Raw genomic sequence first — 12,385 nt, 5'->3', positions numbered from 1 at the left:
GTACAAAAGATGATATTTTTTCGTGGTGTATTCTGTTTCAGTTTACAAAACACTAAAAAAAATATAAATATTTTCAGTTGTAACAATTGAAAATGGGCTAATTGTAGACAAATAAAGAAAAAAATGAAATTTTAAGAGAAAAAGAAAACAAGTAGAGAATTTAATGTGTGTTGGTGCTGACGTGTTTGTAGCATAGCGCACGTATCATAAATCTGGATCACTTAAATGATTAATCGGCTAATACATTGTTTATACATTCCTCTGTAAATGAAGAAAATGAATGTTAATCACACATAAAAATTAATCGATACAAAATTTGAATATGTATAGAAATTGTTTGCCATACCTTTGTTTATGAGATGACAGGTTTTATTGACCAAGCTCATGAGTTTCGAGATGTCGAACGCCCAGTCGTTGAGAATGTCGCTTGGTGCCTTTTTCGTTGAAAAATGAATAACGCCCGATGGACGATCGATTTTCACAGTAAGCGCATTATTATTGGCCAACTGCGAAAGGTATTCTTCAGTTTGTTCGGCTGGAAGTTTAAGCAATTCACACAATCGATTCAAACTGATTCTGGTGTAGTAGTTGGAAATGACGCGAATATTCTGAATAATTTAAAAAAAAAGAAAGGAAAAATCAATATTCATCAAAAAAAAAAATGTCTTCCAAAAATACTCACATGTTCAATAACACGATTTTTGAGTTCCGTCCAGCATTTTTTGCCATGTGCTTTGCTTTGATTGAAAATTTCAAAGCCAAGCAATTCTTTGCCGTACAAATTTTCCATTGCAGCAAAATCGATAAGTTCTTTGCACATAAATAAACGTAACAACTCTTTGCAAATGGTCGACTCATCGAGTTGCTTCATTTTATCTAATTTCAGCATCATGTCTTGTTGTTCATTGTCGTATGGTGCCAAAATGCAATACAAGCATGCAAACACCATCATTTGTTGTCTTCGATTTGGAATATCGGCAATGATTTTTGAATCCATAATCGCTTGATAGTGACGTGATGTGCGCAAGTATGATGTATCTTGATCCAAATCAATCTGTGTGTGTATTCAAGTGAATAGAAATAATTAATTTTTTTTGTATGTTTTCAATTTGCCGCTGTTTCACTTACCATAATGCAATAATATTTGTACTTAAGGTCTTCTTGTTCTGGATCATCGAAGAATTTAATGCTGATTTTTTTCGCAATAATTTGTGCCCGCACCAAATCTTGTTTTGCCAAACACAATCGCATTTGTTCAAGAATCAATTCGACTTTTTCACGTTTCTCCATTGTGCCGTACGTTTCAACTTGCAATTCTTCCATCACATTTGCAGCAGCAACAATATCACCATCCGCTTCCTTTATATTGGCCAAAATTTTTGTTAAACGTGCCCGTTCAACTTCAACATAAATTTTCCCCTCCGTTACCGTACGCAATGTATCAATTAACTTTAATTTGACATCCTTTTCGGTGATTTGATCGACATACGTGCAACATTCTTGGACCATTTTAACGACGGCCTGTTTCAATTGGGAACGACGTTTTACCAACAATGCAATGTGCTCATTGAGTGCATTCCAGTTGCGCGCATCAAAGCATATTTGCACAATAGCACACAATACACGTGAACATGACACCATATCAGCGCCCAAACGCGTTTGTTTTTCCAATTGAAGCAAACCATCGATCGATTGATGGAATTTGGCTGGATCTTTAGCAGCTTCTTTCAATGCCGGTATTTTTTCATCGCAAGCGCTGCTGTAGTCTACCTCCATCTTGATGATACGACCGCCGTCGATATTCACCAAATTATCGAATCGTGGATCATCCATCTTTTAACTTTTGTTTCTAATCAACACAATTGGCAACAAAATAAAATTATCTGCACACAAAAAAAAGAAGAATGAGAAGATAATTACAATTAATTTTACAAATGTTTTTTTAATATTTAAAATTCCTACAAATTGTCAGAACTTTACAACTATGCTGAATATGAATCGGCTTTGCTTGTTCCGATTTTAAAATGACTTGCACAAAGGCAAACAATTGAACCTAACCTCAAACGCAACGCTTTAATAACTTATGTCTGTTTCTCCTAAATTATCACAATTCTTCCAATTTTCGCACACAAATCGAAAAATATCACGAATTTCTCGAAGATGATGTGAAAATTATTTTAATTTAACTGAATTCTTCCAAAGAAAATCCACAATTTCGGTATTGTCAAAAACTTGTTTGTCATCATAAACACTAGAGCAAAACAAATTGACAATTCTAAGCAAATGGATGAAACTTACTTCGAATTTTGTTTTTATTTATTCAATATTTCGTTTCGCTGGATATTCTCCCGTTGGACAATTATTTTGAAAAACAATGCAGGCGAACTGATTGAATTTTTCTTATTATATTGTTTTTCACGGCGAGTTACTTTACATACAGCAGCAAACAATCTTCAAGTGTACGTGTATTGAAATCGTCATTGAACAGTCAAACTGAGTGTAAACATCAGTTGCCGTCTCACTTGCACGCAACGTAAGAAGACCATGAATGAGTGTGATAACAGCTGCTCGCTGCATTCGTCACTGACAGTTTCAGTTCACACATTTTGATGTTTTTATGTTGTTCAACATGACGGCGCTGTATTTAAAAAAAACGAACTCAACGTTCAACGTATTGTTTCAATACTCGAATTTTACGTGAAAAAAATTTAGTTTTGATTTAAATTAACAAATTAACGTGTGACAGAAACAGCGATATCTAATGAAAATTTACCATGTCTTGAGATAGATAGAGATAGAGAGAGAGGTTTTAGAAGTGTGAATATGATAATTGATAAACCAAATTACATTCAAGTCTTTACTGTTCCAAAAATTTACAATTAAATTTTAACATGCTCAATTTAACCGCAACACATTTTGTTTGCGGGTAAAATGCAATTTTAACATGTAAAAAATATGTTCATGTTAAAATGGCTTTTATCAAAACTCCAGTCTTCGACTCGAAACCAAACTGAACGAAGACTAAAAAATATTGTGCAAAGGTTTGTTTCATAATAAAAATAAAAAACTATCTTATAAAAAAATTCATTGATGAAAATTCAATTCTTTCGAATCATCATACTTACGAGTATGGTATCATTTTTTTGTTTAATACGTGCTTCAATTATTGCAAACACTTCCTCTGGACAATAGCTTCGAATATATTTTAAATAGTTGGTTTTACTTCCAGTAATTATTCCTAGTTTTGCGCTATAATAATAAATCGGATGATCATTTCCAATGGCGTTTAATTCAACGAGGTCACGCTTATATTTTTCCAATACAATCGCGTCGGCAATTAGCAAAGGATGAAGTCTGCAATATTATTCGGTTTCATTTGTTGCACGATATTTATTTTCTCCTTAATTTCATCTAAAAAAACATTTGGAAAATAAAATTCAATCCATACCAATGGGTATAGTGAGCAAAAATCCATTTTTCTTAATTGTCACTTGGTCGATTTTCATTTCCAATAAATGGTTAACATTCTTTTCTGCCACAACTAGTTCATTTAAGTCATGTACATATGACTCTAATACAGCTGAGACGATTCAAAATTGTCACCACCTAATAACAACGACTCAACGATTGCTTTTTTGTCTGTTTTAAGTTTCTTTATTTGTAGCATCATTTCGGCGGATAAGGCCGTCCCTTTTTCGGCTCTTTCCAATTTGTATTTTTCAATTAACCTGTATGTAAAAAGACCAAAGCAATGAATTTCAATTTTAAATTTGGGCACAGATTTTCTAAAGCTTTTCCAATTTAGTGAACATTTCTAATTTTACAATATTCGACTTCCACTTTGAATTTTTCTTTAAAAAAATTGAAAGTGTGTCATTTATGTTGATTTTCTTTTTTCAAAGCAGTAAATCAGAGACTGTTTCTCCTTCAGTTACTCATAGCACTCCTCCTGACATATATTACTATGAGAAACAGTCTCTGAAAAAAATCCCAATTTTTATATGGTGTTGGTGATGTTACATTTGAATCAAATATCGAGAGAAGACTAACATTCATTTTCGATCATATATTTGTTAACATACTCATCGAACATTTCTCGTGACAAACGTAAATGTCACAATTTCACCGGCGTTCCAGTAGATAGTACACATTGACTAAGATGCATGCACATTGGTTGCCAATTCCATTGGGTTCACGGCATAGTCCATCAATATTCTTAATTTTTTGCAATCACTTGTGGTTCAACCTGCAATTATTGATAAAATATTTGTTGTAAAATATCGAATTTGACTCATGATTTGATTTATTTTTTTTATAATGATGAACCCGAAGACGTTCGCTCAAATAATAATGAGCGGGTGATATAATAGTATGAGCCATATAAGTACTACCCGCTGAGCGGGTGCTTTAGGTAGTACCTAATAGGTACAACTAAAAAGTGAATAAATTAAGTGACTGCAGAGTCTTTTGTGCGGAAATTCAAAAGAAAAATATAGATAAAATTATTCGAAATGAATATACTCACGAGAGAACTAATTATTTACATAGTTATAAACTTGAATGTCACTTCATTTTGAGATAAAGAGATATTTATTAAGGTTTCGTTCTATCCAGTTTTTCGTTATGGAGTTCAACAGCATTATGGAATACTTGAGAAGTAAGTTATTCGAGTGCATCCCGGTGGATGACTTTATGATTTCATGAAAATGTTCTTAGTTTTATTTCCGCTTACATTGCGGTGGTATCCTTATGAACAAAAACAACCAGGTATACAACGAATCATTTAAGATTCCATCTGAATCAATCATTATTATATTCAGAGCATATTGAAATGTTTGTGCATATTCTTCGGGATTTACGTCACTTGAGATAAGGTGAATTGTACATGAATATATTTATACAACTATTTCTTTGAATTAAAATGATTCGAGGTTGATTTGATTACTACTCAGTAAATACTATCATTACTTTTAATTCACAACTAAATTCCCAAACAATTGAAAAGGATATAAATTAAATTGTAAAAATGATAAAAGTTCAATATTCACAAGTAAATAGTGTTCACTCTGTGTAACAAATGGTACATCTACGTGATCAAGCACTTAAAATGGCAACGATTTTAAAAGCATACCCATATTGTTGAATTGACATAGTTTAATGCTGCATTACTCCATTTGCCCTAAATATCGCTTTTAACGACAACAATTTTTACATGTCGCCTAGAATTCATTCATCATTTGAAATTACATGAAACGAAATGCACGTACGCACATAATTCAGAATGGTAAACAGTAAACATCGTGATCAGCGTACAATGACAAGCTTCAGGATAATATAATTGTCATAGTCATTTTTATTTCACACGCACAGTGCTTTTTATGCGAAAATTTTACGGAAATACGCACGAAGCATTTACATTCGAACATGAAATGAAGCTTGGGCCAAATTGGAATGCAAAGGATAAATTTTATAGAATTTTTTTTATTAAAACATACAACAACTTCAATTGTACCAAGACAAGAATATAGTAGAAAAGAAAATGAAGAAGTGCGACTGATTCAACAAGATTTATAGCAATGACGAACACGACCTATACCCATAAACAAGAGATTTTCCTTTACTAAGTGTACCAATTGAATAAGTCATGAGCTGAGATTTTTCTCTCACTGAAGATGGTCATCTGCATTGGAGAACCCACGTCGAAGTGGAACGTTCAGAATTCAAATTGATGGAATCAATTGAAGCACAAGTGGGGTAGTGACAAAGTCCGTTAAACGGACATCAATGCTACTATGAATGGATTTATCCATGAAAAAACGTGATGAGAATCATATGTATGAAATGAATTGAGCACTTTAGGAAAGTGGACTGATTCGTGATTCATGCCGTGTGACAAGCCTTTAATGACAAATTTGTCCACATACATTTTTATACCGCAGGGAATCAAAAAAAAAACTATTTTTACTCACATTGACAATGTGTTTATTTCATTTTTAAGAGCTTCAACCAATTGCAATAAAATTCAATTTGATTAAATTCAAAGGACAGTACATGTATCTTATAGTTCTATCGAATGTAATTCATCCCAGGAATATTGCTCATCTCAGCGACAAAACAAAAAAAAACTACTTTTATACTGAATAAAATTGTACAGTACATTGTACTGTATACAATAAATTAATTACTGACATTTTTCAATTCCAATTCTGTTTTGATCTCTTCAATTTTATTTTTTTGCTTGCTGTGATCACTAATGACGTGGTCACATTTTTTTTTGTAATTTCTGTCTCATCCACACAGACATATAATATAATAAATATCCGGAGGAAGCTTATGAAGGATGTTGTTTATGCGGCTTTCTCTGAAAATTTATTAGTATTTTCATTATTATTCAAGATGTTCTTATCAAAATAGCTTTGAAATCCTTTAACACATCCAACTGTACTTTATCGAGTAATAATAATATTAATTAATTTTTTCAACTCAAGCGAAAAGCAAAAGTTTTTACAGCTACTTCTAAAAACTAAAAAGTTGGTGAAAATGTGAATCTTCTATCAAACTGAAATGTGCCAATCCCATTGTTTTCACAATTCAAAGAACAGAAATGCATGGAAGAAGCCAATTTTAATAGCATTCAAACTGATTGATGGTTTATGAAATGGTGACATTAATGGTTTTAAATGTCGTTGGATCATTGAGTGGATCAATATCCATGAGATATGTGCAATGCACGTATAAACTAGCAAATAAAACCATTTGGTCGTTTCCATCTCTCTATTTACGATGTGTTTTCGTGACTTTTTTTCTCTCGCAAAAAGTTTTGAGTTTCAACCAATTGACGCCAAGATCTGTTTTATAATCTAAAGCATAGAATGAAAGTGACAGAAACCGGAGACAATTTGGTGGAAATGTGGCTTTCGAAATTGTGGTTGTATCACACCTATATTTCAAACGAATAAACGATTTGATAAACGTCATGAATTATCAAGATGCGTGAATTTCCAATACTACGATTGATTCAGAAAACGATATTGGGGGGGATAAAAACAACTTTTCCACAAAAGTCTATCAGTCAGTTCGACAGATGACAAATGAGACGTAAGAGAAGAAAAAAACAGGCAAACAAACAAACATTTACGATAGTGTTGTTTCATAGTATATGCATATATCCTTGAAAATCTACTTCGCAATGTCATGTCAATTCATTGGTTGGACGTAATATTCATAGTTGTGACGGAGAAAAGCAATACCAAAACTGAAAAATATTTGGCTTACTCATTGGTTTCACCTCAAAATTTTTATTTATCGCACTCGACTTTTTGTATTTTTTTCGCACTTTCCATTCAATATCGACTTTTTGTCACACAAACAAAGTGAAAACTAATGCAATTACGCGCGATTTACACCGTCACGCGCCTTCGATCTCAAGATGTCTGTATCGCTGGGATATATTTTTGGAACTGAAACTACTGGCAAAACAATAAAAAGTCTATGAAAACACACAACACGGAGAATACGACATGAAAATGGGAGAAATGGTTTGAAAGAATGAAAATAGTACGAAACAGCTGAATATTCATAGTTGCCATCAAAAAATGCAACAATTTAATTCAATTTGATAGCTATTGCATTCGAACGATTTCGACGAGGTGAATGAAGAAGAATAAAATCGTTGTGGAGACATATCGGCGTCGTAATGTGCTCCAAACACTGTAATTTTTGAACACACACACTATATTCAAACACACGCAAGTATGGAATATGTGCTGTGTAATATTGTGACTCTACCAAAATCGTATATATCGTACTTTATTTTTATTTTTTTTGAATTGTGTTCAAATGTATAGGTCGAAATGGAGACATTTTTCTTCTTTTTTGTGTGTATTTTACATTTCCAACGGTGCCCAACAGACCATGTCAAGCATCTTTGATTGGAATTTCTTCTATTTTATTATGGCAAAAAAGGGAAATTAATTGAATATATTACGGAGGCGCAATGTCGGGCAATTATTCTCGATTGGTACTGAAATCTGTGTCGTTTCATATCGAATGTCGTATAATGTGTTTGTGTCGTCTACTTTCTCAATCATGAAAGTTGCATATTTTCGTTTTAACATTTGGAATTCAAAAATATATATATATCCGAAAAAGCTTATATTAGGATGTGATTGAGGCGTCCTATTGAAAGCTCAATGGAGTGAATTAATTGAAATGCATAGAGAGGAAAATGAGAAAATTGTCGAAACCAAGCTAAAAGTCTAAGAAAATGCCATTACGAATGGTCAACACAATGTTCGTTTCGTGCTCTATCTCGAGATGTAAATTTCTTTCAATTCTCAAAACCTATTTGCGTAAACAACAAACGTACACAGACAACACACTCAACCGCTTGCCTCTTTTTCTGCTGTTGTCGTCTCTTTTTCTATTCATTTGTCTCTTTTTCACGCGTTCGCGAAAAAAACGGATAGCATTTCTTATGGTGCTTGAGTTGAATGTGTTGATTCGATAAAGGGATTAAAGCATTGAAAGTGCTTGAAGAGCACTTATACTGCTACTTTGTATGTGATAGTTTAGGTCGCTCAATGAAAGTGAAATGAATCATTCGGGTTTAGTATAAAGCATAAATGACCGAATAAACGGATTTTATTTGATTATTATATGGATTATGCTTTGGGCCGCATTCCATTCGACCATAACACATTCAATTGAGAATGACTTTTGTGAAATGTTGACGACGTTTGTTTGGTCACTTATCCATTTGATCTGACAATCCATTGAAAATCACTTTTTACGCCAAATGATGAACGTCATCAATGTCATTTTATATTCATCATGTGTGTGTATGCATTGTTTTACATTTTTACAACTTGATGGTGCGTGCCTCATACAATTTACGGCATTGTATGTTGAAAGTCCTATGAATCTATTTACTCTTCGAGTCAATTTATCCCTTGTGCCTCGTGATGCTCTGCGGCTGTTGCTGCCGTCACAGTCATCATTCCGGCTATAGTTTCGCTAACTGTATTTACTATTTTCACAAAATCGACCATCATTCTTTTTGCGTTGTATCATATTTGTGAACGTTTATTCTTTTCTTCATTTACAATTTTTGTCTACTTTTTGCGTCACGTTTTCTTTCTCTCTCTCTCCAGTCTTATCTATTTCTTTGGCAAATTGATTTCGATGTCTCGATTGTTTGCTCATCTCGCTAACTTGCCACAATAAACATTGCTTTATTCTTTTTGTGTTGTGCTCGTGCACGATGAGATACATATCAGAGAAAAACATCAAAACATGAATGTCAACTGAAAATAGAATGAATGATCCAAAAATAGCAACAAAGAATAAAAAGAATATACATATTGTATTAGACACATATGTGCAACACAAGAGAAAGAGATGGTAGATCCAGTTGGACATTTATTTAATATGTCGTAAAAAGCAGTGCTTAGAATTTCTAACATTTGGCTTTGAGCTCGAAAAAGTTCCAAAGTCAAACAAAACACAAACGGCGTTAAAAGCCCACGATGAAATGAAACATCACAGAAGAGAGAAAGAGAAAGAGAAAAAGTGAGAAGAGAGAGAGGGAGAGAGATAGCAAAACCAAAGGAGTGACGATGACAAAATGTATCGAAGAAAAGAGGAAAAAAAAAATGAAAATCGTCAAAACATCCACGCGTTCACAGCTTTAACTTGAACATCATCATTTTACATAGCACATATACTGGATTGCTTGTGTTATGCTTCTGCTTGGTGAGTGCAAAACTCTTGAAGAATTTTTCACTTGGATAGGTTCTTTCGATACGGTTAAGTTTCAGTCAACTACCGATGCTAGCAGAGTAAACAAGCTTACGGGTACCAAACAACGAACTAACACATTTTTCGTTGATCTCATTTTTGACAAACAACATTCGAGTTGAATGGCTTTTTCAATTCAAATCGAATACTACTGTTGGTGAATTCATTATTAACTCTTCGGTTTCAAAGCAATTTTTTAAAACAAACACACTTGAATTGATTCCATTTTCGAAATTTACAATCAATTTAAAAACAAAGAAAAAAAAAACAGTTTCTTTAGTGCGTGTCAGTGTATGTGTTCAAAATAGCGTGATTAACAATTCTTTTGGATTAAGTGTGATATTTTCAACACATCATTATTTTCAAATGAAATAATTTTTGTGCAACTGCTAAGATTGACCGTTATCTGTTTTGTTTACTCTTGAGCTTTGAATTTAAAAATCAAGTTTGAAATAAAAGAAACGAGATAAAAAAAATCGTGTAACGTTTCAGAAATAAGAGTAACACTTAAAACGAATTAAAGAATTCTTCAAATTTGTGTGTGTGTGTGATACTGTGGCACTCACTTTGCTAATAACTAGAAAGAATTTTTGGTGTGATAGCTTCGCGCACCCAATAAAAAACACACAGAACAAACAAACAAAAAACCCGACTTGAAGAAAATGACGAAGTCATTAAATGAACGAATTTTCTGGTGTTGGACACTGTATTGCATCGTAGGTTGTGGTTTATTGCCAGAAATGGTGACGGGTGCCAGATATTTACCCACACGACGTTCCATACCAACACAATTAGAGCGAAACGAACGGCTGAGGGAACTATTTCAACACGTAAGTGCAAATTCTAATACAAATAAATCATTGTCCATTTTCATGAATTTCCTTTACAGTGTCAAACATTTAATAGTTTCCTCAAATTTTCATTTCTTTCAATTCAAGAAAGAAAAAAAAAAAAAAGATGTCTTTCAGCTTTTCGATAGAATTTAATTTTTTTTATATTTCTTTTATATAGATTCTTGAATCGGAACGTGACGCACATTTATCGGCGGCAAATGAATTTGCCGATCAATTGAAATTGATTCAAAAGCGGGGTAATGATTTTGGCTTGTTGCCAGATCCGATTAAGGACTATAACGATGAATTTGGCGATGATTATGATGACAAAGTAGAGCATTCGTATGATGGTGTGCGAAAATCATACAAGCAACAACAACAAACACGTCAAAAGCAACCATTGAGATTTGTATTGTTAAACTATGGCCACGGAACACATCGAACGCAAAAGCCCGACCAATCCATTTTGAATGGTAAATTACATAACACGGCCTCATCTTCGGATGATTTGCTTTCGTCTCGATCGCAACAGTTAATGCAAAAATTGTATCGAGGTAAGCAACAACAAAAATCAAGTGCCGCCACCAATACAAATGCCGACACAAGCAACGATTTGGACTGGATAACCACAAACAATGACGTAAACAGTGCCAATGACTATGACGCACAATACGATGACGTCAATGAAAAAAGATCGCCGTCATCAAATATGAAATTCGATCGTTTTCGACGAAACGGCTCAATGGTTTCGCATAAAGAGCATCTCAATTAAAGAGAAATCAAAATCACAAGAGAAAAAAAAAACAAACAAATTATTAAAATTGTACACACAATCAATGCAAAAACCATAATAATAGCAAGAAGAAGAAAAAAAAAAACAAACAAACCAAATACACATCCCATCGTACATATTCAAAATGAAATTGCTGTTCCTTTTGCCAAAGAAAATAAGATGTAGAGAAACATTAGACGAACCAAAAAAAAAAAAATGCAAACCAAACTTTCTCATCCAATTTAAATAAATGTAAATCTCAGAAGAATATCTATGACAAGAAAAAATCGATGTATCAGCAACGTGATTTCAGTGTCGTTTTAAAGTTTATCACAATATATATTTTTATTCCAAGAACTCTATTTTACTTCTCTAATCGTTGAAATTGCTTGATTTTATAGCAATTGATTTGTACTTGGACAAAATCACAAAAATATGTACATTCATTTAGGTTTTGAGCCATATACTTCTGTCCTTATTGAATTCAAAATTAAATCGCTTCACTACCGGCAATAGAATTCAATGTATCGAGAATATATTTTTGTTACATCCAGATGTAAAGTGTAATTTTCATTTGGTAAGAGTTCATTTCATTCATGTATTGCCATTTGTTTCAACATTTTGACCACTTTTGGCTTTTGATTGCTTTCTCCACTTTCAATCTATAATTATCTGTAAATTTTTTCTCCGAATTAGACAAGAGCTCCAATTCCATTTTGAATTTTCTTAACACAATGGAACTCAGTGACAATAATTTTTTTGTATTAATATAAATAAATAATATTTAGATTTTAATTCTGAAAAGTGTGTGTCTTTTGAACATATGTATGCCAAATGAGCCAAAGAGAATGAGGAAAGAAATGGAGATCGGATGAGAGTAAAAAAGTAGACACATATTTTAAAACTTCAAAGGGATTCCAACTTTTCTAATTTAATAAAATTAAAAAAAAAAAAACAATGATTCTTGGACCGTTACATTCAA

At 32.9% G+C, this 12,385-nt stretch overlaps 2 protein-coding genes across 5 annotated transcripts; one reads left to right on the top strand and one right to left on the bottom strand.

Annotated features, from left to right (window-relative positions):
* Window positions 1-5: 5 nt before the first annotated feature.
* On the bottom strand, window positions 6-2,486 carry LOC116345004 (26S proteasome non-ATPase regulatory subunit 12). 4 transcript variants are annotated; one of them, XM_031773964.1, is made up of 5 exons: window positions 2,299-2,486; window positions 1,129-1,883; window positions 683-1,054; window positions 347-608; window positions 6-261 (listed from the first exon to the last, which is right to left on the bottom strand). In XM_031773964.1, exons 2-5 carry the CDS (start codon window positions 1,831-1,833, stop codon window positions 230-232), a joined length of 1,371 nt encoding a protein of 456 aa, XP_031629824.1. In that variant the 5' UTR covers window positions 1,834-1,883; window positions 2,299-2,486; the 3' UTR covers window positions 6-229. The 4 variants fall into 4 exon arrangements, with proteins under 4 accessions (XP_031629824.1, XP_031629825.1, XP_031629826.1 ...); XM_031773965.1 differs by lacking the exon at window positions 2,299-2,486 and adding an exon at window positions 2,059-2,191; XM_031773966.1 differs by lacking the exon at window positions 2,299-2,486 and adding an exon at window positions 1,981-1,999.
* Window positions 2,487-9,835: 7,349 nt separating this feature from the next.
* On the top strand, window positions 9,836-11,443 carry LOC116345273. Its single transcript, XM_031774508.1, has 2 exons — window positions 9,836-10,628; window positions 10,810-11,443. Exons 1-2 carry the CDS (start codon window positions 10,461-10,463, stop codon window positions 11,401-11,403), a joined length of 762 nt encoding a protein of 253 aa, XP_031630368.1. The 5' UTR covers window positions 9,836-10,460; the 3' UTR covers window positions 11,404-11,443.
* The last annotated feature ends 942 nt before the right edge of the window (window positions 11,444-12,385 follow it).

The sequence above is a fragment of the Contarinia nasturtii genome, unplaced genomic scaffold (assembly GCF_009176525.2).
Source record: "Contarinia nasturtii isolate CC-2019 unplaced genomic scaffold, AAFC_CNas_1.1 Cnas_scaffold_1240, whole genome shotgun sequence".
Lineage (NCBI taxonomy): Eukaryota > Metazoa > Arthropoda > Insecta > Diptera > Cecidomyiidae > Contarinia > Contarinia nasturtii.
Note: the sequence above shows the minus strand (reverse complement) of the source record. Positions and strands in the feature narration are given on the sequence as shown.

What these genes read in the sequence shown, in the direction of transcription:
- LOC116345004 (XM_031773964.1), bottom strand. Translation starts at nt 1,833, where the DNA reads ATGGATGATCCACGATTCGATAATTTGGTGAATATCGACGGCGGTCGT. An exon ending in ACAAATATTATTGCATTATG is followed by an intron (nt 1,055 to 1,128) that starts GTAAGTGAAACA and finishes ATACACACACAG; the next exon opens with ATTGATTTGGATCAAGATAC. An exon ending in CTGTCATCTCATAAACAAAG is followed by an intron (nt 262 to 346) that starts GTATGGCAAACA and finishes CTTCATTTACAG; the next exon opens with AGGAATGTATAAACAATGTA.
- LOC116345273 (XM_031774508.1), top strand. Translation starts at nt 10,461, where the DNA reads ATGACGAAGTCATTAAATGAACGAATTTTCTGGTGTTGGACACTGTAT. An exon ending in TGAGGGAACTATTTCAACAC is followed by an intron (nt 10,629 to 10,809) that starts GTAAGTGCAAAT and finishes TCTTTTATATAG; the next exon opens with ATTCTTGAATCGGAACGTGA.